This window comes from Mytilus edulis, chromosome 5 (assembly GCF_963676685.1).
Source record: "Mytilus edulis chromosome 5, xbMytEdul2.2, whole genome shotgun sequence".
Classification (NCBI taxonomy): Eukaryota; Metazoa; Mollusca; class Bivalvia; order Mytilida; family Mytilidae; genus Mytilus; species Mytilus edulis.
This window is the reverse complement of record NC_092348.1, coordinates 19,955,200-19,979,142: the sequence shown is the minus strand read 5'-3', so window position 1 is coordinate 19,979,142 and position 23,943 is coordinate 19,955,200. Positions and strand designations below refer to the sequence as shown.

The 23,943-nt window shown below is 29.5% G+C and overlaps 1 protein-coding gene across 3 annotated transcripts; it reads left to right on the top strand.

Moving 5' to 3' along the window:
* Nucleotides 1–383: 383 nt before the first annotated feature.
* LOC139525405 (purine nucleoside phosphorylase-like) lies at nucleotides 384–19,183 on the top strand. Of its 3 annotated transcripts, XR_011664889.1 has the most exons (7): nucleotides 590–771; nucleotides 11,013–11,185; nucleotides 12,082–12,185; nucleotides 12,911–13,086; nucleotides 14,001–14,191; nucleotides 14,684–15,028; nucleotides 15,139–19,183. XR_011664889.1 is itself a non-coding variant. In XM_071320725.1 (6 exons), the coding sequence occupies exons 1-6, from the start codon at nucleotides 674–676 to the stop codon at nucleotides 14,884–14,886; spliced, it is 945 nt and encodes a 314-aa protein (XP_071176826.1). In that variant the 5' UTR covers nucleotides 384–673; the 3' UTR covers nucleotides 14,887–19,183. The 3 variants fall into 3 exon arrangements, 2 of the variants coding, with proteins under 2 accessions (XP_071176826.1, XP_071176827.1); XM_071320725.1 differs by having other exon boundaries at nucleotides 384–771; nucleotides 14,684–19,183; XM_071320726.1 differs by lacking the exon at nucleotides 590–771 and adding an exon at nucleotides 8,170–8,290 and having other exon boundaries at nucleotides 14,684–19,183.
* The last annotated feature ends 4,760 nt before the right edge of the window (nucleotides 19,184–23,943 follow it).

Below are 23,943 nucleotides of genomic sequence, written 5' to 3'. Positions count from 1 at the left end.
ACAGGCTAGATGTTTTACCTTTTTTCGTGCAGATCTTGTTTTTAGTAGTAGATCTATTTATATGTGGTATTTGTGATTTATTCACTAATAATCAAGGCAAGACAGTTGTAGTCGGCGTGTTCCATAATATTCTAGATAGCTGCATATGAGTTAATTACTCCTTGCAATCATAATGAAAATATGAAGTTAAACGGCTGTGATCGGAAATTACAATTAAAAACTAAAAATAAATACTTTATTTTGTACTGTTTATGTTTGAATTGTTTTGTGGTGATGTAACTGTTTACTCAATGAGTGGATTCTTTTTTGGGAGAAGCCTTTCCTAGCAGTACTTTTGTTGGTGCATGATGCAATTTGATGTCACGTGACCATCGGGAATTTCATTCATTGTTTGTTGACCCTGTTCGACCTCTTAACAGGCTAAAATAGTACCTCATGTTTAACAAATCTGTCAAGCATCCAGATGATCTTTAATGTAAAACTTATTATATTATAACACAATTCATTCTTTTTTCTAACATTTGAAATTTACAGGTCGTGACAAGTCCATTTTAGGTATTCAATTACAAGCAAATTTTCCACGTTTTCTTCCGCATTACAATTTACCGCCAAATATTACACTATTTATTTACCAAATATTGGATTAGTGGTAAACAAGATATAAACGACAAGGATGAAGAGAAGTGTTGACGGCAAAACTAAAATGAATGGAGATTATTCTGGGATGAATGGTGACAGCAAACCAAAGAATGGTCATCTGTATTTAGCTGGGTAAGATTTTGACTTAAATAATCTGCCGGCACGTGTAGCTCAATTAAGCCACAAAAAAATATAAGAGCAGACAACATGATTTAGCTTCACCTTTAATTGTAAAAACATTTCATTTTCTACTCGAGAACTGCAGATATATATGTCATATATTATACGAATTACTTTTATCTATCCACAATAAAATGTCATGACATAACTAATAAGGATGACAAAAATATGAGGACATAGAAAAGAGGTTAGAAAATGCCCTTTTACTGTCAGGCTTCAAATGTTAATATATTTTACTAGTTACATGTAGCATCAAATTGTGAATTTTCAAAATATTCTTGTTGTGATAATTATCTGTTACGGTTATTTTGGAGAAAATTTAATGTGATTTGTCAAAATCGGTCATTTTTTTTATCGTAATTAAGAAATATATGCATTTTATCAGTAGGCACCAAAACTTATTGTTTACATCATTTGGCAAGATTTTAACGGTTAACCCATTGCTCGCAATGAAAGTACCCAAAACAACCCTAAGAAAAGAACAGAGATTAGGAAAGGAATAAGGATATAACATGCAATTTCCAAGAGTATGTATTGTTAAAAGTACTGCGGCATACAAACTTTAAACCTGTCATTTAAATGATATTAGGGAAACATGTGTTCACCAAGTAGGTTTTCATAATGGACAAGATGTTAAATTTAATAGTTATATACATGTAAATGTTATTTGTATTTAACTTATTCTTGACTAGCTGAACTTAAAAAATATATATATTTTAAGAACGATTTTAATTTTTAATTTAAAGCTGGATATATTTTGTCATATGTTATCCATTTTAATCATGTGTTTAGATCATATTGTTACTAATTAGATTTTACAATGACAGGTTTCCTTGGAGATGATTGTCAATTTCTTCTTTATTACGTATTAATATTATAACTCATGTCTAAAGCTGTGCTTTTGGTATGAAAATTTTTGATCAATATTTACTGTTTTATACAAATTATGTAATATTTGTTTAAATCTTACAATTTTGTACCAACTTCTAACTGCATCATACAGGTACTAAAAAAACAATACATGTATATATTTATAACATATGTTTAAAAAAAGAAAAAAGTTCAATATCTGACTGAATATCAGTATGTCAGATGTAATTTCTGTTGTGAGTTATGTTTTCAACATATACATGTACATGTACATGTATATTTGTATCACATTTATACAGAATTTCCTCTGGAAACTTTAAAAAAAAAAAAAATGCCATAATATCTGTTCCTGTTGAAACATTCCCTGTATTTTGTTAGGAAGTACATTTTTATTATGCTCTTCAACTTAGTACTTCATTTGACCTTTTTATTTTTTTTGGATTCAAGCGTCACTGATGTGTCTTTTGTAGAAGGAACGTGTGACTGGCATAAATATAAAATTTAATTAATGGGTTGAAGTCATAAAACTTTGCTCAGTGCTCAGAGCACATAAATCATGCTCCAAACATGAAATCCAACATTTTGATTGGTTGATTTTGGAGTATGAGCATGATGAGTATAAAAAACTGAATCAAGGTGATATCTATGATGAGTTAACTTTATTTATAGTGTAATAATAATATTAATGGTTCCAATGGAAATGATATTCCAGACTTTTTTTTCCATTTAAGAATTGAATGCTGCTTTTTGTAAATTTATTGGGGTGTAAAGGCGTTGACCGAAGTACATTTTGTTCCACGCTTCATACTAAAAATGTGCGCACGGTCAACGCTTTTACAACCCTATAAAGTTACACAAAGAAGCATTCAATACTTATAATTACATTTTTTTAGCTAGAATCATGAAAACACGATTTTTATCAAGTTTTTTATTTAATTTACCTGTGCACTTTATTGTGGGACCTCGTGTCATCGTGAATGATAAATGTTATTGCCTCATACAATTGTTTCAGGAATAGCACGTGATGTGCAGTTAGCCAATCAGAATAACGTATTATAATGAAACATACATCTTATGTAATTATTTTAAAATAATATGAAGGAATTTGTATTTCATGACAATGTTTCATTCAGAATTCATCTTAATTTCTTGTATGTGCAATAAAAAACCTAAATTCCAAGGTTAAGATTAAATCTACTGAAGGTGTCTGAATTTAACAGACTAAGTTCCTGAACATTTGTAAAACACTGAGGGTGCAAAATTGTGTTATTACAGCCTACTAGAATTAAGTTTCATTTGATATCTGCCCTCTTAGCTTGACTATTTACATTGCCTACATGAAATATTTACATGTCACAATGGATATTGTATACAATGTTTACATTTCAATGATTGACCAAATAGTTCCCTTTTATTTATGTTTATTCTTTTCCACCCTTTAGATTCAAGCTTCAATCATTTGGGTGGTTTGAATTAATCGATAACCTGTATTTAATTTAATAACTTGAAATGACATTCAGGTTTAAAAGGTTAAATCCATGCTTTGTTGTTGTTCAGACCTGTGTATGTATTTAATGATCTTGAAGATACACATGAAAAGAAATGTTCAGTCTGAATTCATTTATATTTTGTGTACATATTGATATTTAGTCCTGTGTTAAATTTCTAGTGAAACATGAAGGCAAAAATTATGATCAATAGTGTGTCTGAAGGTGTGTCATTTTGTTTACAGTAACTAAGCTATTGATTGGCTCAAAAGAGAGTGTGTGTCTAGGTCAAGGTTAGAACAAACATGTTTTTGTTCTATTTTCAGGACATTTTTATTATGCAATATTTTATTTTTAAACCCACTTTAAATTAGTATATTAGTAATCTAATTGCAGGGTCTTTTTGTCATGTTTGTGTTGAATATATAGTTTTTAGGCAAGAGAAAAGGAATTTAAATGATCTTGTGACATTAAAAATAGATTTAATTTAACTCAAAGTTGGCAGTTTGTGTATACATTACAACCAAAAGCATTAAGTTTCTTATTTTAGTTAAAATATTATAAATTTATTGAGTACTAGGTACAATGTCAATGTAGTTATAATTTCATAAAGTTAAATATGAAGGTGCAATTAAGCAGTTCTTGATATACATAGAACATGTGACAATTACACATGATCTGCATTCATGTGGTATAATACTTAATTATGATGCAAGTTATGTCATTTTGATGTTGTAGGCAATAAATAACAGTTCACCTTTAAGTCTTAAAAATGTAGATAAAAAACACCTTGAAGCTAGGTTTATGAATAAAGAAGATTTATGATTTCAATTTCTTTGATAATGTGTTTACATTTTATAAAAGGATAGAAGTACATTTTGTGACATTTTAAAAACAAAATTCAAACACAGGGGAAGTGGTAAGGTTTATAAAGAGATAACTCTCCTATAAAAAACATGTGACCTAAAGGTTAACAGCTTTACCTAACTGTACTAACCGCAACAATGAACAGAAACCATACTGCATATAGCAAACTTTTAAAAGTACATTTTCTTAAATATTTAATTTGCCTACAAGTCATACTGTCATAATAGGGTTGAGCATTTTGATTTGAATTAATATGTTTTTAATAACGATGGGCTGTAACCCTATGAAACTTATTATGATTGTAGTGTTAGAAATAATGATGAATAAGTGACGTACATATAACCCTCTTCCCTCACAGAAATAATCTTTGATCTCTGATGTTTACACACATGTTTGTTCTTGACATGTTTGCACATTGAATTGATAAAGCCAAACAAAAAAGTATGTGTGTTTACTCTACCGCTACCTACCCTAATCTTTTTTTGGTTTGACCATTTTTTATATCTATATAAGCACTGTCAAATTCACATTGTTTCTCCCATAGACTCAATATAAAACAAATATTAAAAGAAATTCTTACCTACCTACCCTATTTATTTCAGCATGTTACAGTAAACACTCATACATATGTACTTTTTTGTTTGGCCTAGGAAAGGGTTCTCACTTACAGTCCTCAGCTCAAATCATTTAAGACTTGAGTCCCAAGGTACACTAAGATTATGGTACCTTATCTAGAAATATATAATGCTAAAAGACTCAAAATGATGAGTTCCAGCTTTAATTGCCTTGATTGTTCTATGATTGAACTGTGGACCCACAGTCAAAATGAAGCTTTCCCTTGATTCATATTTATTTGGAAAAAAAAATCCTTATGTGAAAAACCTGTAAACATGGTAAAAGTAAGAAATTACTTTGATAACAAATTAAATACACTGAATTTAAAACAATCAAACATGTTCTTTTCAGGTGGTGAATTTTCACTTCCCCCTTTTTCTGATGTAAAGATTTATCTTGAAATATGATTGATATAACATATAAACAAACCGATAATAAAATTACACAAACATATTTATTATATACATGTAAGTGATGTAATGTAACTACTAGTATAATAACAGGATATTCATACATTAATTAAGAAAAGATTTATTTTTATACATGTATCATTAATAATGAGAGTGACGAACGTAAATGACAATATCCTTGACTAGGGTTATTTCTGTGCGCCTTTTTTGATTTCACAGGAAAATCACAGCATATTTCAACCAATGTTAACCACTTACAGTTTAGAGTTGTCTTGTGTGATTCCCTGCCATATCCCTTCAGAAAGTACACGCAGTAATCTAAATTTTCCTTTAGTCATGCAAGAAACAGATTTGACCACGATCTCGGATTAGTACAATATTTATCCACTCAGAATAGTTAAAAGTCATAAGTCTTATAAATGAGTGGTATTACCTTCAATTTTAAGTTTTTAAATTTTAAACTATCTTGAGGGGATAAATATCCTAATCAATGTGGTTGTGTTTTGACTATCCTTATTCAAGGATTTGTCACTATACATCATGTACATTAAAAGAAACTTTATTGGGTATATTTTGTGTCAATCTTATTAAATTTCAATTTGTTCTGTATGATCTGTTTCTGATTGTGTGATAGATCTGAAAACAACCCAGAAGGGTCATCTTTAGATGAACTTGTACATGTATGCAAGATTGTTAATCCACCAATTGTTTCAAGTGACACACTGGCATATTGATTACATACTGGTATTTTTAATCACAATTGAAAAACAAAATTTCCTTTATATTGATTCAAAAGTTTATTGGACTTCTGATTTATGATATATATAAAGTATAGAAATGTTTATTTTAAGGATCAGAGCATAAAATGCAAATAATCTACATGTCTTCAAGAAACATAATTAGAACATTAGATTTGGGGACTATATTCTGAAATATTTCATAGTTTAATTGACTGTTTAACATAGTTATATGCAATGTTTTTGATATAGAAATAAAGAGATCGATGTGGTATCTGGTATGGTTGCCAATGAGACAAAAGACTCATCTGATATATACAAAACAGAAAAACATCTAACAAAAACAGACCATCCAGACATGGCAGTGTGTTCATACTTCTCTATCAAACAAAAAAAGTCACAAAGTACAGATCAGAGAGTACTCACAGTTACTGACAGCTTAGGGTCAATATAAATAACAACTTATTAAAAAATCATGTATGTCAACTCTCAAGAAGAAGAATTATCAATTAGTACAAATGAACTAGTTTCCTTCTTAATATTTTCTTTACATGATCTAACAAAGTACATGTATATATTGACAATACAGATACTTAAAAACTTACTCAAAATACTGTGCATCAACTCCTTTTCACGAACGATTTATTTTTGCGAATTTCAGGAGTAAAAAAAATACACGAATATAAATCTGCGTGAATATATACAAAATTAGATTTTTCCTAAACAAACTACACAAAGTTATTTAGAAAATTGAGAAATTAAATAGCTGCAAATAGGATTTGAAAGGGAAAAACGCGAGATAATTCACAAAAAAAATAAGTTGGTTTACAGTAATTTTGACTATTAAATGAAAATAAGAAATTGTTGACTGAATGAAATGTAATGGGTACTTAAAACATTTCATCACATTCACTATTTTATGATTTGAGAATAAAAAAGTACTTAATTATGTTTTATTTGAGAATAAAAAAGTACTTAATCATGTTAGGTTTAATAATCAGATGTTATTTAGTGAAAATCATATATAGCATTACCTAGTTAAACTGTAATACATGGTAAAGAAAGTAACATGAATAAATTAATTCTTATCTCTCTTTTATGGAAAGTCATAATGACAGTACTTAGTAAAATCGATTGCAATCTCATGCACACTTAACACTGTTGGCTATTTGATAAGAGTACATCTGTCACTCTTTGGTTTTTTTACATGAAAGTTGAAAAAGACCATTTAAGTGTGTTTCACCAAGATATATATGAACTTCAATTTTTATTTATCATAATATGTTTTCTATGCCATGTATTTGCAATTTGATCTTAATGATGAAGAGATACTGATAAATCCCTGACTAACATTTTATATTTCACAGTTCAAAATGTGCATGTTCATCATTTCATGTTTATATTCTACAAATTCACTGACTTTTTATGCCCCATTTATTATGCCCCATTTATGGGCATTATGTTTTCTGGTCTGTGTGTCCGTTCGAGGTAGTTCTTTATGAAGTTGAAGTCCAATCAACTTGAAACTTAGTACACATGTTCCTTATGATATGATCTTTCTAATTTTAATGCCAAATTAGAGATTTCCCCCCATTTTCAAGGTCCATTGAACATAGAAAATGATAATGCGGATGTACTAGGGACACATTCTTGTTTATAATTATTTCAAACTTGATGTCTTGATGTGTTAGATATTGGAATCATTATTAGGCTATGGATTGTATGTCATAACCTTCATTTTAATGCATCAAAGGGTCAATCAAAGTTTTCTTAAATCAAATCTTCTACATTTATTTTCATTATATGCATGATGATTGAACGACAATTTGGATATTTATTTGTTTTGACAATTCTGCTTGACCTGGTTTTTTTTCACTGCTTTGGTCAGTTTTTCTTTATGGTACTTTAAATGATTTTTAAGTATTTGTTTGGATAAGTTATTTATCTTGTTAATATATGATTTTGTCATGCGGCCATGGTTTTCCTTTTGATGCTTTGTAGCTAGGTAAACTTCAATGACAGCAACCAAACAACAATGAATCCAGAAAAAGTCTCCACAGATTTAAATGTCTGTGTCTCCTTCAATTGATATCAATTTACATGTATACCTTATACCATGGGCACTGTGTTCAATATAAACAAATTCAAAGTCTTGACAAGTTTTGAAAGCAATTGAGATTAAAAAGTAAACTTTTTCTTACCAAAAAAGGTATAGTTAATTCTGGCTATAAATAATACCAGGAATAAATTAAAGGTGATTACTAAATTATATCATTATATACGTAGGTATACTTAGGACATTGTATAAGAATAACTAGGATTAAAGATTTGTATACAGGATATTTAAAAAACTGACACATTCATACATGACTTCTGGTAGAACACTAAGATCAAAAATAAATCTATTGTTATTCTGGTCGACAGTTAATGTAAAGGTGGAAAAAAATAACTGGACTTGATTTTTAAAAATGAATTTGTTAAACAAGTAAGTTGCCTTATGTGTTAAATGCATTGTACATTTTTGTTTATCTATTTTTTTTCAGACTTCTCTTTTCTTTTCGTATGTTTGTATTTTCTAAATAAGTTTAAGGTCACTACTGTATGATATTTACATGGTTAAAAATATACAGTGTAAGACAATTAATGCTTAATAAAAATAAAAAAAATAATTGACAATATTTTTTGTTTTTTGGTGTGCAGTCAGAAGCATAGTACATACATGACATAAACATGTAGGTTAATTATTTGATGTCTATCTCTAATGTTTTAAAGGTAAATATGGTACATAGGGTGACCCTATACTATAGTTGTTAACTTCTACGATATATGAATGTTACTTGGTCTCTGGTAAGTGGGGTTGTCTCATTGGCAATCATACCACATCTTCTTATTTTTATTTTTATAAAAATGAATAACGAAACCAAGTTTAAATTTTCAAAAAACTGTCGTAAAATATTGAGTAACAGTAATAAGTGTGAGTTTACACTTTGTTTTTGGATTTTTATGTTTTCTGGTCTGCACATCTGTTCGCTCGTACGTTCGTTTGTCCGTCTGTCCCGCTTCAGGTTAAAGTTTTTGGTCGATGTAGTGTTTGATGAAGTTGAAGTCCAATCAACTTGAAACTTAGTACACATGTTCCCTATGATATGATCTTTCTAATTTTAATGCCAAATTAGAGTTTTACCCATTTTCATGGTCCACTAAACATAGAAAATGATAGTGTGGATGGGGCATCTGTGTAAAAGGAACACATTCTTGTTAATATACAACTTTTGTCTATGTTTTGACTAACTAGTGCAAAGTGTAATTAAAAGTAAGTCAGTGAAAATGTTTTATAGATATAATATCTAAAATCTGAATTATTATTTTGTACACACCATCATGACCATATTGTAAAATCAGAAAGTGTTATAAATTTCTTGGCAATTTTCCTCAAGACAATCATTTAAACTATATATAATGAAGTCAAACACATGTATTCATAATAATGCATTTAAACTTTTTCTTGCGTTTAATTATGCTTAACATGCAACACATATTAGTAATAATGCCTTTTTTTAATGGATTTAAATTTTGTCTTTCATTTAAGTAGACTAAGTATGAGTTTTTCATTGTTGAAGTTTTGAATTTGACTGTTTCTATAGTTGTTTACTTCTACAGTGTTTGGTATCTGGTGGAGAGTTGCCATCAATGGCATTCATACCAAAATTTCCTGACGACAGCCGGACATTTTACAAAGAAATATTTTTGACGGTCAATGACCGGCTGGTTACTTAAATGTAACTGAGAGCATGCATAATATATATGTGTCTAAGTAATTAGAAGTGTTATATGCAATAAAATTATTTATAACTGTTTTGTTGTCTTCATTCTAAAAATAAATAAAATATTATCCTCGGTATTGTGTCATTTTTCTGCATTCATACTGCATCTTCTTATTAGTCTTCTACCTTGCCCTTATAAGTTTTAAAAGAAATGATTTTGTTGTTACTGTTACTGTTGCATGAAATTGGAATTCATACACTAAATTTCCTAGATTGTGTTGAATTTGTCTAAAATATTTAATTATTTTGATGAGGGATCTTAGGAACTCTGAGAAATACTAGTAGATTTCAAAAAGAAAGAATGTGGAATGATAATATAAAAGACAAAAATCAAAATATATAATTATCATTATAGGCATGATATACATGTAGGAATGTGCTGAAATAGTTTTCCTACATTGATGATCATGTATAAAATTGAAAATGAAAATGGGGAATGTGTGTAAAGAGACATCAACTTGACCAAAGAGCAGAAAACAGCCACGGTCACCAATGGGTCTTAAACACAACGAGTAAATACGGCACCAGAAAGGGGGCTTCATGTGGGCCCTATAACAAACAAAAATGTGAACTGTAGTTCAGTGAAAATGGACGTCATACTAAACTCCAAAACATATAACAGAACTAGATATATTTTGTTAAAATATATTTACAACCTCCATCTTAAAGCAGGATCACATCAACTCTAGCATATTATGTAACAGTCTATAATATATATATAAATAGCTACCAAAATGTGCTACAATCAATGAAGGAACATATGAATTCAGATTGTTTTCCAAATTAACTAAAACTTAAATAATATTTTGAGCAATACATTATTTTATTTTAAAGTGTTTAAGATCATTCAATCATTGTTCATTTGAAAAATGTGATTAAACGCCTTTTTAATAGTTAACCTGAATGACATTGAATGTCATCCAAGTTGGTCCAATAATTCGTTAGTTTTGTTTGCAACAAATCATCACAAAAGACTTGAAAGTTAAATGGAGTAAGCATTTTGGAACTTCATACATATATATACTATGGATTCATTATTATTAGATGGATACCAATTTTTTAGGGTTTTGTGGGTACGGCATGTACAGGTAAACTAAGAATTCAAATGTTCAAGAATTATATATTATAAGCTTTGTATGCAGAGATTGGCTAAAGCAAGAAATAAAATATCGACAAAAATGCAAGTTTTTCTCAATCCATCAAAAATTGATACCCATGAAAATAAAGAAATTCATAGTATCTGTAATCCTATAGGTTTTAGTCCTTATTAGTATCAGAAATTTTATAATAAGTTAATGTATACTTTAGTTCTTCATAGTATCTTACTACTCAGTAACTAATTAACAAAGTAATATGTACATGTAGTTTTTTTTTATATTACAGGTATGACACTTATGAAGAAATTGATAAAATAGCAAAAGACATCCTGAAACGAGTAAAATGTCGACCGCAACTTGGAATTATCTGTGGTTCAGGACTTGGTGGGTTAGCAGATTTAGTGGAAGAAAAAGAGACAATTAGTTATTTTGATATAGAAGGATTTCCTGTTAGTACAGGTATGTACAAGAATGTAAATTAGAACATACATGTAGCGGAAACAGGAGAGATGGTAATTTATTACAATACAGGATTTTTAGTTGTTACATATTGTTACATGTAAATGAACTCGGTCATATGTAATTAATATTTAACCTGAGCTAACAAAATGTGAAGTTTGACAGACTTTATAATGTACAACGTAAAAAACATGATGAGTTATTGTTGGTTTTCACCAGTCATTGCTAGTATGTTGAAAAAAGTAATAATCATATGAATCTTCTATTAACACATGAAATCAAACAAAACAATTAGCAGGTGTTTAGTAGTCAAACTTGTCATTGATTTTTTACTCAGCATTAAGATAAATACATCAATGTTTTCAATAAACTTTATCAAGCTATTGTGTCTTTCAATAAAGTATGTCGTTAAAAGAAAGTACATTCACTACAATGTCTTCAAGATAAGCCCATACACCACTCCTTTCCAGTTGTCATGGTTGTAGATGTTTTATTTTTATTCCACTAAGTACTGGATATAACAATCTGCTGAATCATATACGATAAGGAGATGTTGTGTGATTGCCAGTGAGACAACTATCCACCTGAGACAAAATGCCATGGATATGAGCAACTATAGGTCACTAGATATGGCCGTCAACCATGAGTAAAACCAACAATTATATAGTCAACTATAAAAGACAAATCAAAATAGTGTTTATCCACGATCCTTTGAATGATACATCTTGTAAAGTAACTATGGTGATTCTACCATTATTTGACCATGTTAAAAACAATATAAACTATTTATGCACTCATGCTGCCTAATTCAAACATCAATAACTCAATCATTCAATTACCTCATATATATACAAGTTTCCACAAAACATTTTAAAGAATATATGTTTTTATTACAGTACCTGGACACCAAGGCCAATTTGTGTTTGGTAAATTACGTAATAAACCGGTGATAATAATGCAGGGACGAGTACATGTTTATGAGGGATATCCATTGCACAAGGTAGAATACTTGTTAGAGCTGGCTGGTTTACACTTTGTTAATAAATTTTTTTTTAATTTTCACCATTACTCATCACTGGTTTCACAGATAAGTATAAAATTAGGCTGGTTTAAAATTTGAAATCTTGAATATCTTTGATAAAATTTTGCCATAAACTTTACTCCAGGCTAATATTTTCCCCCAAAAAATATTCAGATGATGATGCTGACCAAGGTAAGAGTTTCAGATGATGACGAATATTTGAAGAAATTGTAAAAAAAAAATCAACAATTTAAGAAATTTATAAATAAGATTTTATTTAGAATGCTTTAAAGTAACTACATGTCAGTACTAAAATTGTAATTTTAAGATTTGTGTACAAGATATGAGCTGTGTTGAATAGAAATCTTCCTTATGCATGTGCATTTACATGTTTATGTAAGAAGACCTTGATTGATTTTAAATTTTTAAACAGTAATACAGTCTTTCAGTAGAGATTTTTTCAACCAGAAATAGGGAAACCAATGGAGTATACATCATTTGCATAAGGTCAATTTTAATCAGACATAGCTCATATGTTGACATGATTAATGTCACACGTACTGTGCTAAAATAAAAAAACTAAGATTAAAATTTTTGAAAATGTAGTGTCAACTGCCACAGCTTATTATTAAAGAGCATGCATACACATGAATTAATTTATTTTTAAACTACAAGTATGTTAATTAAATACTTTTTTATTTCAGGTTACATTACCAATAAAGATATTGAAACTGATGGGTGTTACAACACTATTTATAACTAATGCTGCTGGTGGTATTAACAGAGACTATAACGTAGGGGACATCATGATAATGAAGGACCATTTTAATATTCCAGGATTCTCAGGTTTAAACCCACTAATAGGACCAAATGATGACCGGTAAATATCTTCTTAGATATATATAGCCAAACATCTCTCTCTCAGTCATTCAGTTGAAACCCTACATTGACATGTGTTTTGTCACCGTATATTTGTTGCGCCTAACAGAATTTGCCCTGGAAACTTTGTTATAAACAATGACAGAATATCTACCTATTGGAACAAATATTATATGGCATTTATTTCTTTAGGAACATATACTGTGATATTTATCCCATTGGAAGTGATATTGCAGAATATTTTTTTCCATTTGGAACTTCTATTATGAGGGGACTTCTATTTCGTGACTCAAATCTTAATCTTCTCATTTTCCTTGTTTTCCGGCTGAAGTATGTTGATCTCTCCCTGCACTCAGGTTTCCTTCAGCAATAAAAACTGGCACCACAAAAAAGCAAACAGTTCTGAAACCGACATTAAAATAAAAAATACAAAAATCAATCAATCTATCATCTCCTATATACTGGTAGATATAGTAGAGAAGATAAAGACTAACATCTGCTTTAGTATTATTAAAACTGAACTGTGGCATTTAATGAAAGCTTCAATATGGAACAATTCTTCTTATTATAAGTACTACCATCTTTTTTGTATCTGATAAATAATAAATCGAGGTAGAAGTAAAAAGAAAAGTTTTTCATATTTATTCATAATACAAGTAAAGTTCAGCATGAATCAATTGTGAATCAGGTGGGATAGAACCACAAACCCCCCCTTCCCCCCCACCTTTTTGTTTAGAAGATCTGTACGTCAACTCTGGATCTGCCCCCTGTGAATGTGCATCTGTCTGATAGTACATTGTATAAATTGAAACCCTGAAAAACCTATTATTGACCACTCATAATAAAGAACTTGTCCTGAACATTGTTGCCATAATACTTGTAAAATAAACATTAACTTTATGTCATCTTTTGTAGATTTGGACCAAGATTTCCAGCATTATCTAATGCTTATGATTTCAATCTACGTAATCTGGCTAAGAAATGTGTCAAAGAACTAGGTTATACAGATTTCTGCAGGGAAGGAGTTTACTCTATGTTAACAGGACCATCTTATGAGACTGTCACAGAATGTAAATTTCTACTCCAATGTGGCGTTGATGCTACTGGTAAGAATAACATACATATACCTTTAACTGAATGTAGTTTTACCTGCTCTTTTGTGTATCATCCGTCAAAGTTTGATCATCTAGTTTCTTATTAAATAATTGGCACTTTTTGAAAACTTTCATCATTTGATTATCAAATACTGTATAAATTCCGCAATTTTTGCATGCATTTATTATTGCAAATTTTGATAATTTTGGCTTTTGTATTGTCTTCAATTTGATGGATACTTTATATCCCTAACATGCATGAGATAGTTGCCACCTAACATGAAGTCATCAACAGCCAAGTAGTTTAACAAAGTTTTTATCTGAATGTTGGAGACAAAACAATTACATTAAGAATTTTAATATTGATCCATTATTCAGTCTCTCTTTTGAAATACATCTTATAATACATTCAATGCACAGGACAGATAAAGTAATGAATGTTATATGTTTTTATATGTCAGACATTAAGATTTGAGTTGTTAGTAATTTGTTTATTTTCTATAGGTATGAGTACAGTACCTGAAGCTATTGTGGCAGTGTATTGTGGCATGAAAGTGTTTGGATTATCTTTGATTACAAATAGCTGTATTATGGAGTATGACTGTAAAACCTGTGCAAATCACGAAGAAGTTCTAGAGACGGCAAAACTCAGAAGTAAAGACGTACAGACTCTTATTTCCAAAATGGTGGCCGAGGTTGAAGTGTAACATCCAATCAGAATTCATATGTTGTTAATCTCTTTGTTGATTGTTTTCTTGTTAAAATTTATTGTTATACAATAAGGGACTAATAAATTAAGAGAATAATTCCTTGAAAATGTCTTCCCTGAAAAAGAAATAGAATTCAGGAGTCGGTTCCACAAAAAAACTTACGACTAAGGTTTATTGTAAGTACACTGAATTTTTCATGACTTATGACTAATCTTCATCATATTGTTTTTGTGGAACCCTCTGCAGTAGCTTTAATCAGATTATTTCACTCAGTTACCAGTTCTCATGATTATAATAGAATCTCAGATTATTTTGTTTTTAATAAGCTAGATAATAGTAGATTTTTTTTTAAATATTATCAGTAGGTTTGATCATGTAATGGGTGGATTTATGGAACTGCATAAAGTTGTTTTCATTCAAAAGGGGAGATTTTTCTTGTATTTTAGATCATGCATCAAATTCTTGTGCTTTATTTTCTGTTTTGATGTTAATAAAAAGATGTTCAAGGGAGACAATTGCCTGTGTAAAAAAAAGTGCAAGATTAATTCCCTTTAAATTCATTGTTGATATCTGACTTGAAGTAAAATTAACAGACCTTTACTAAAAATTTCAGTGGAAACTTTTATACAAGTTTATGAAAAATGATAAATTAATTGTTTGATGAATTTCTGTTAAAATGTCTATGTAAAAAACAAATATTCATCTGATATACAGTAATAAGCTGACTGTAGTTGTATATCAAAAGGCTGTGAGTTTATTTGTATATGGCATAATAATTTGATATTTCTAATGACTTTCGTATTACTAAAGAAACAATAATGAATCTCTCGATACATTTATGTTAAGAATATGTTTCTAATGTTGTAAAATTTAAGAGGGTCACTTTTCATTTGAAATAGAAAGCCTCTTTAAATTTTGTAAATATTGTGTGTGATACTTGTTTTGTATAGTATTTTAAGACTGTAATTTATTGTTATATGAATGAATGAATTAAAAAAAAGTGTTTATAAGTTTAATGATCATGAATTTATTATCCATACTGTCAATACTGCTAATAAATAGGATTTGAGAACAAATTAATGTAAGAAATTTGGATAAATTTCACTTTACTGTGCACCTTTCTTAAACAGTATGGGATTTATAGTTTAATATTCACATATATGGGACATTTGAAATATTATATGAACATAACATTATGGTATGGATATTATAATAATGAATTAATATTGAATGCTTAAATGAATAATTACTCTGTATGTTAATATAGTATGATATCTTTCTACAGCAGTTTGAGTAGGATTTATGTGCTTTATTTAATTTGTAAAAAGTTTTTTATTCATCCTTCGAAGATGTTGAAAATCCTTGCATTTTGCAGTTAACCAAAATTTAAGTAAAACAAAAATCAATTAAGAACAATCAAACTTTTTTGTTTCAATTACGAAAGATATCTTTTATTTTCATTTTTTATAAAACATGTTCCATATAGTGAAAATGTCTCAAAAATTTTTAATTGAATATTGAATTACTTAATACATTTATTATCTATATAAGACTTTATTTCATTGTTTTTGTTGAGAAAGGCAGCTATGTTCCTATGAAATGAATTTTTAAACATAAACCTTTCATGAATTTTTCTTTCACTTTTATTCTTAAAATGGCTCTACTGAAATTTTAGGTCCAAATTATGTTTTCAATGACATATTACTTTCAGTATCCTGGTTTAGGATACAGAAAAAGAAACTGTTCTGTTTTTAAATATTTTTTGAGAAGATAAGCTTTAATCATTGAAGTTTTTATCATCAGCATTTTAATATATAACAATTAAATTAAGAAACATCAATACTTCTTTTCACCAAAGGTCATGCATTGCTAAAGACTACAAACTAGTAGCTATTTATTTAAAGATTAGAGATAGAATTTATTTATTTTGTTAATTTTTACATTACTTTTTGATGAATCTCATTTATTTGTATAAAGCCAAAAAGGACTATGTTTCTTGCATCCTTACCTATCCTGAATTGCCAATGCTTTCTTAATGTTAATGACCTTTTTGGTTACGGACTGTATTTTTGTTTGAAAACTTTTCAAAGAACTGATAATATCCATTCAAAAGCCTATATAAAATGAAAATTAAAAAACCACTTTATATCTAAATAGCAGTACCTACCTTGTAATCTATTGTTACTTGCAGGAAACTGCATGGAAATTGGTATCTATTTTTAATTTTTCCCTTACCATTATAGCTATAGAAAGTTTCTGAACAAAGTGTGGCGTGTTGTGAATCTCAAATAGTACAAGAAATTAAGTTTGTCTTTAGAGATTATTTTTTATATTATTTTTTGTTATTATATTTAATCACTGGCTAGAAATTCACTGTCATCATGAATATTTATTATTGACACCAAGTTAAGATTACACATCAATGATAGTACAAAATGTATACTGTTACTTATTTTGAGTTTCTTTGACAAAATGGTAGTGTCTTCCTGTTATACAGGACCTTGATGACACTTAATAAAAGACCAAAATCATATGAAAAGGTTTCCGGACCATTGTACGACATACAAGTCTGATTGTTTTTTAAATAATATTCTGCAAATGTGAAAATACAGGTATATTTTGCAACTGCCTTAAATACACAGGTTAACATATGATTGTTTGTATTGAGTGTTGTTGACATAAGCTATACTAATAACAAAAATGCATTTTATATTTTTGAATCTTGATGTTTATATTTTTTCCCGGTGATGAAGATCTCATGAAGAAATATATATGACATTATAAATGAAACATTTTTTATGCCTCGGCTGTGATGGAAGGGGCAATAAGGTTTACCTGTGACCATATGTCTCTAACTTCACTTTGCCTTGACCAAATGTTATTGAATTCTCACACAATGATTATTACCACAAAAAAACATACATCAGATTCAAATTTGGGTGTGGTTGCTTTCACTGTTCTTGAGTTATGTCCTTTTATAAAAAGAAAATTAGCTGAATGTGCTGTTTTCTCATTCCAAACTTGACTTTTCTACAATCTGAAACTTATATACAATGCTGACTGCCGCCAAACACAGATCATTTGAGGATTTGAGGAATAAATTAAAAACATTTTCCTGTTTGATGCTCAATACATATATAATAGTGTATTGTTATTGTTTACTCTTTAGTGCATAACTTGTTGACATTAAATATTGTTTTATATGTTTTAATATTGTTATTTTCCCCAATTATTTGGTTGGTCATATCTCAGTTAGTGAAGCCAGATTTATTTTTGTTTATAAATATTATTTTATGTGTGCATGCCTTTATTTAGACACACACCTTTTGTTTATTTTTTATCCTCCAATACTAAGTGTAGCATGCAGAATGAGTAAATTGGATATTTTCAGTAATACTAGATCTCAAATACCAAATCATGTCCAAAGAAGGTAGAAATATAGAGGTAGGCATTGTGACATATTGATATTTAATCTTGTTTTACTACCATTAACCGTTAACATGTTAATTTAACTTTATATTTGAACACAGAAGAATAAAGAAATTGGGTCATTATGGTCAATTTACAATGAAAATGCTCATTCCTTCATTCCCTTATCATTATTTATTTATAAGCATAAGTTTTCATATCCAAATTCATTTGTAAGTAGGCTTTCCCATTTGCTAACAAAGAATTGTAATAATTATTCTTTCTGAACTTCTAAAATGTATTTAGAATAATGTGTGCTTAATTAAGATTGCTGTGTATTTATATCTTGAGTATAATGATTATATGCTATTTGCTATTGTTCACATACCATTGTTATGATTTGAATATAAAGCTAGGAACAGAAATGTCTACATGTTGAGTATGTATAAGTATGATCTCTTTAGTGAATCTTTTTAAAAATTACTTAAACATTTGACATAAAGGTAGGTCAGGTGTTGTCACACTGAATGCAATCTGGTGCAAACCTCTGCTTTCTAATGTACCAAATATACAAACATAGATATGTGATTAAGAAAGTTAAAGCTTGATATTTATAATACTATTAAGTTTAGTTCAATTACTTTAATATGTAGAAATATATCAGAATTAATTGAAAGCAGGTTGAAATTTCAATATTGTAGGTGTTTCAAAATACATCATATGATAATATCTCAATAGAGACATTTTGTATGTATTATAGAAGATATTTAAATGCATATCAGCATACAGAGGGTTAGTTGTGGTAAATTATTGGTATGTAAGCGTAGTGTGTAAGCAAATAAAAGATTTGTTGTTGAGATTTGATAAATAAAGGACATGCATCATACTTGTTTACTATTTTCTTAAAATGATAAATTAGAAGTAAACATCTGTCCACTACAACAGATGTTACCTTTTAAAAAAAAAGTTGGTCAAGGTATTTACTAATGAGAGTTATATTTAGAAAATGTGTCCTTTGGATAATTGAAATAGTGGCCATGTACATGTAATAGTTGAGATTTATTAGGACACTTCACAACAAAACAAACAAGACATTTTACATTTATATAAAAATATAATGGGTTAAGCAAAAGTCTGAACAATGAGTAGAAGCAGAATTTAAAAATGATTAGTGAATGCAAAAAAAAACATTTACCTGCATACATATTTAAAATGTAGAAAGTTTACATGCACTGCCAGAAGATGCTCCCTAATCAGAAGCTTTATTGAGAAAAAAAAATGCCATACATATGGTTTGTGTTAAAAATACTTGTAAGGACCAGCTACAAAATGTTCTATCATTGTTCATTTTTCACCTGTTCCACAATGAGATACCGGTACTTGACTTATTCAAAACCCTGACTTTTAGCAAGCACCATTTGTACTAGGTACTGTAAATCAGAAATTATTCTTTTTTTTTATATTAAAGAATGGAAAACTATGATTGATTAATTGTTGCAATTTCATGAAAAATGAGCATACTGATACATTTATCAGATATCACAATGCAAGTTATTTCAATTTTCACATTTGCAATAATTTCTGAATTTACAGTACATGTATCTAAGATGAAGATTAGTTATAAAACATGGATATAGGTAACCCCCAAATTAAATATAAAAAGGTATGCATTATCTATAGGATTGTATGCACTGCAATATCAAATTGTCTTGACAGTACAAGTTCTCCTTCATCCACTAAAATAAATGAATCCAAGTTTAAATACATAGCAAAATATGACCACTAAAATACAGGCTCCTGACTTCAGACAGGAACATGCAGAAGCTAAAGGTTTAAACATGTTTACAAGTACCAAATCCTTCCTCTTAACATGAAAAGTATTGTTAAAGCACAACATAAATAAAAGACCATACTATAAATTTGTGAAAAAGAATTGAATCATCAGATTATAACAAAGCATACACACACAAAAGGACATGTTCAGTGGTTGTCATCTGTTTATGTGGTTCATAAGTGTTTCTCTGTCCTTGTTTTTATATAGATTAGACAGTTGGTTTTCCACTAGTAATTTCTGGGGCCCTTTATAGCTTGTTGTTAGGTGGGAGCCCAGGCTCCCTGTTGAAGACCATACCTTGACCCATAATGGTTTACTTTTATAAATTGTGACTTGGATGGAAATTTGTCGCATTGGCACTTATACCAAATCTTCCTATATCTATAAAAAACTTGAGTACCAATCTGAGAGTACTTCAGCAGCTACTGAAGGCTAACTAAAAAATTCATGTGTCCAAGAATTAAATTTCAATCAGTACACATGCAATGGATTTGATGTTACTATTATTTTGTTGGAATTAAACTTTTATCAATACCTTTGCTTGTGTCCGTTTCAATTGGCACAATTTATTTTGGTGATTTTGTTCTATCCACAAATATAAGCTAAAATTTACACCCACGAAAATAACCCGCTATACGGTATGACCTTGTTTAAAGGTCTGCATGTAGGTCAGACAAGGTTCACCTGTCAGACCTCAACCTTATTGCAAAGATCAGTGACCAAGGATTAGTTTTTATGGTCAAGATTCTATAGCAATATGTCAATTATATTTAATGTAAAGAATGATTACAAGGTGTAGATTCTTTCATTGATCAAGGTTAAGTTTTAGTGGTTAGTTCCCATGTCTGAAGTTACTATGAGCCCGTTTCAACTTTATTTGGTGTACAGCATGATTGCCATGTGTACATGTCTGTCTAGCAGATTTCATATGACCATGACCTCATTTTCATGATTCATTGGTCAATGTTATGTTTTCACAGTTTTGTTAGTTTTCAGATGCTATAACTTCCGTTCTAAGCATAAGGTCAACTTTATTTGATGTATGGAATGATTTTAAGGCATGCCTATCTGTATGTCAGCCAGGGGTAATACTTGTGCACGTCATATAAAAAAGAAAATGTGTTTAATACGATTGCCATTGAGGCAACTCTTCACATGAGACAGAATGACACAGATATTATCAACTCTATGTCACTGTACGCCCTTGAACAATTAGACAAGCCCAAACATCATGTTTATTTACTTGTAGAAGTAAATTTGTATGACTTTCATATTCATCAAGATTTGATTTATCTCCCCTTAATCTTCCTGTAAAATTACTTAAATACCTTAGTGTACATGTTATTCTTTTTTGCAGGCTTGTTTATGAGCAGTGTTCTGAAGATAATTGACAAATGAGTTTTCATAGACAAAGAAATTACACAATTATGAATTAAGTAAAGACAAATCTTTAAGATGAAATTCAGAAATTATTTCGTGCATTTAATTATTAATGCAATTTTGTCATTTTAGACTAAAATGGGATTTTGATTTTTGCGATATTGAGAAAAATCCAGTCTAATTCATATAAAATATTTCAAAATGCGAGTTTTATTTATTGCAATAATAACCCTGTCGCATTTTTGGCCATTATTAAAACATTGTAATAATTTCTGAATTTACAGTAACACTAATTTACAGCAATGTAATCAGGAGATGTTCAAGAAAAAAAGAACACATGACTTTTTTTACTTATATTACTGAATGTCTAAGGGATATAACTCTACCTCCAATGTACAAGTAAATAATAAAAAAAAACACACTTCAAATATATAAAAGTACAGGGACTATTATACTGTTGGTATAATAGTCCCAGATAAGTATCACCCTTGACAGTTATAAATCATGTCAGTACCAAAGTATAGATTACTGAGCTGAAATGACAACCTTAGGAACTGATAGTCCACAAGCAGTGGAATGGCTTGGTGCTTTTAAAAATAAGAATAATAATTTCAATTTATAAATTTATAAACAAACAATTAAAGAAATACGTCAGTCTTGTAGGGTTCATCTGATTGTGACCTCATTTAAAAATGGTTCATGGGTCAAGTTCTTATGACTGTCTTTTTTTCCTATACTATAATCAAAAGCTCAGCTATATTTGGTGTATGGAATTATTAAATGTTGAATTGTTCAGTTGGTTTTTCAGATGCTATTAGCATTAAGCTTACTTTATTATGTGAATGGTATGATTGTAAGATTTACATGTCTGTCTGATAGTGTTCATCTAACCTTGACCTTCTTTTACATGGAGTTTTGTCTTGATAATGTAATATTTGTAGTAAAACCATCATAATGAAGTCAATATGGACTCAATATAATTTCAATCATAACTATAACAAGTAAAGTAGACAAGACATTTCAGCTTATTAAGTCTTGTTTTCAATTTTGACCAAACTAAATTTAAAGTAAATAGAGGAAAACCATGAACAGCAAAACTTATCAGGCAGACATTATAGTAGACAAGCATTCTGTGAGCATGGCAATTCATAGTCTGCTACTGGCTAAAAATACATTGTATAAGAACAAAATTCAAACTTGATCTATAACTTGTCATGGTGAAAACTCTTTAACAATTATCAATTCAATATCTTCAAGCATGAAGAAAAAGTTATGAAAACTCATTGTTCAAGAGAATTTTCAAGTACAAGGGCCATAACTCTGCACAAAATCATCATACCGAGACAAAATTCATAGTTGAACTGTAATTTCTCATGATAAAACTATATACCAATTATCAAATCAATATCTCCACGAATGACAAACTAGAGGCTCTAAAGAGCCTGTGTCGCTCACCTTGGTCTATGTGAATATTAAACAAAGGAAGCAGATGAATTCATGAAAAATTGTGTTTTGGTGATGGTGATGTGTTTGTACATCTTACATTACTAAACAGTCTTGCTGCTTACAATTATCTCTATCTATAATGAACTTGGCCCAGTAGAAAATGTTAATAAAAATTTACATATTTTATGAAAATTGTTTAAAGTTGACTATAAAGGACAATTACTCCTTAGGGGGTCAATTGACCATTTCGGTTATGTTGACTTATTTGTAAATCTTACTTTGCTGAACAGTATTGCTGTTTACAGTTTATCTCTATCTATGATAATATTCAAGATAATAACCAAGAACAGCAAAATTTCCTTAAAATTATCGATTCAGGGGCAGCAACCCAACAACGAGTTGTCCGATTCATCTGAAAATTTCAGGGCAGATAGATCTTGACCTGATAAACAATTTTATCCATGTCAGATTTGCTCTAAATGCTTTGGTTTTTGAGTTATAAGCCAAAAACTGCATTTTACCCCCTATGTTCTATTTTTAGCCGTGGCGGCCATCCTGATTTGATGGCCGGGTCACCGGACACATTTTTAAACTAGATACCCCAAAGATGATTGTGGCCAAGTTTGGATTAATTTGGCCCAGTAGTTTTAGAGGAGAAGATTTTTGTAAAAGATTACTAAGATTTACGAAAACTGGTTAAAAATTGACTATAAAGGGCAATAACTCCTAAAGGGGTCAACTGACCATTTGGGTCATGTTGACTTATTTGTAAATCTTACTTTGCTGAACATTATTGCTGTTTACAGTTTATCTCTATCTATAATAATATTCAAGATAATGACCAAAAACAGTAAAAATTCCATAAAATTACCAATTCAGGAGCAACAACCCAACAACGGGTTGTCGGATTCATCTGAAAATTTCAGGGCAGATAGATCTTGACCTGATAAACAATTTTATCCATTGTCAGATTTGCTCTTAATGCT

Coding starts and splice junctions, on each gene's coding strand:
- LOC139525405 (XM_071320725.1), top strand. CDS start 674: ATGAAGAGAAGTGTTGACGGCAAAACTAAAATGAATGGAGATTATTCT. Junction 11,186..12,081: donor AGGATTTCCTGTTAGTACAG/GTATGTACAAGA, acceptor TTTTTATTACAG/TACCTGGACACCAAGGCCAA. Junction 13,087..14,000: donor ATAGGACCAAATGATGACCG/GTAAATATCTTC, acceptor CATCTTTTGTAG/ATTTGGACCAAGATTTCCAG.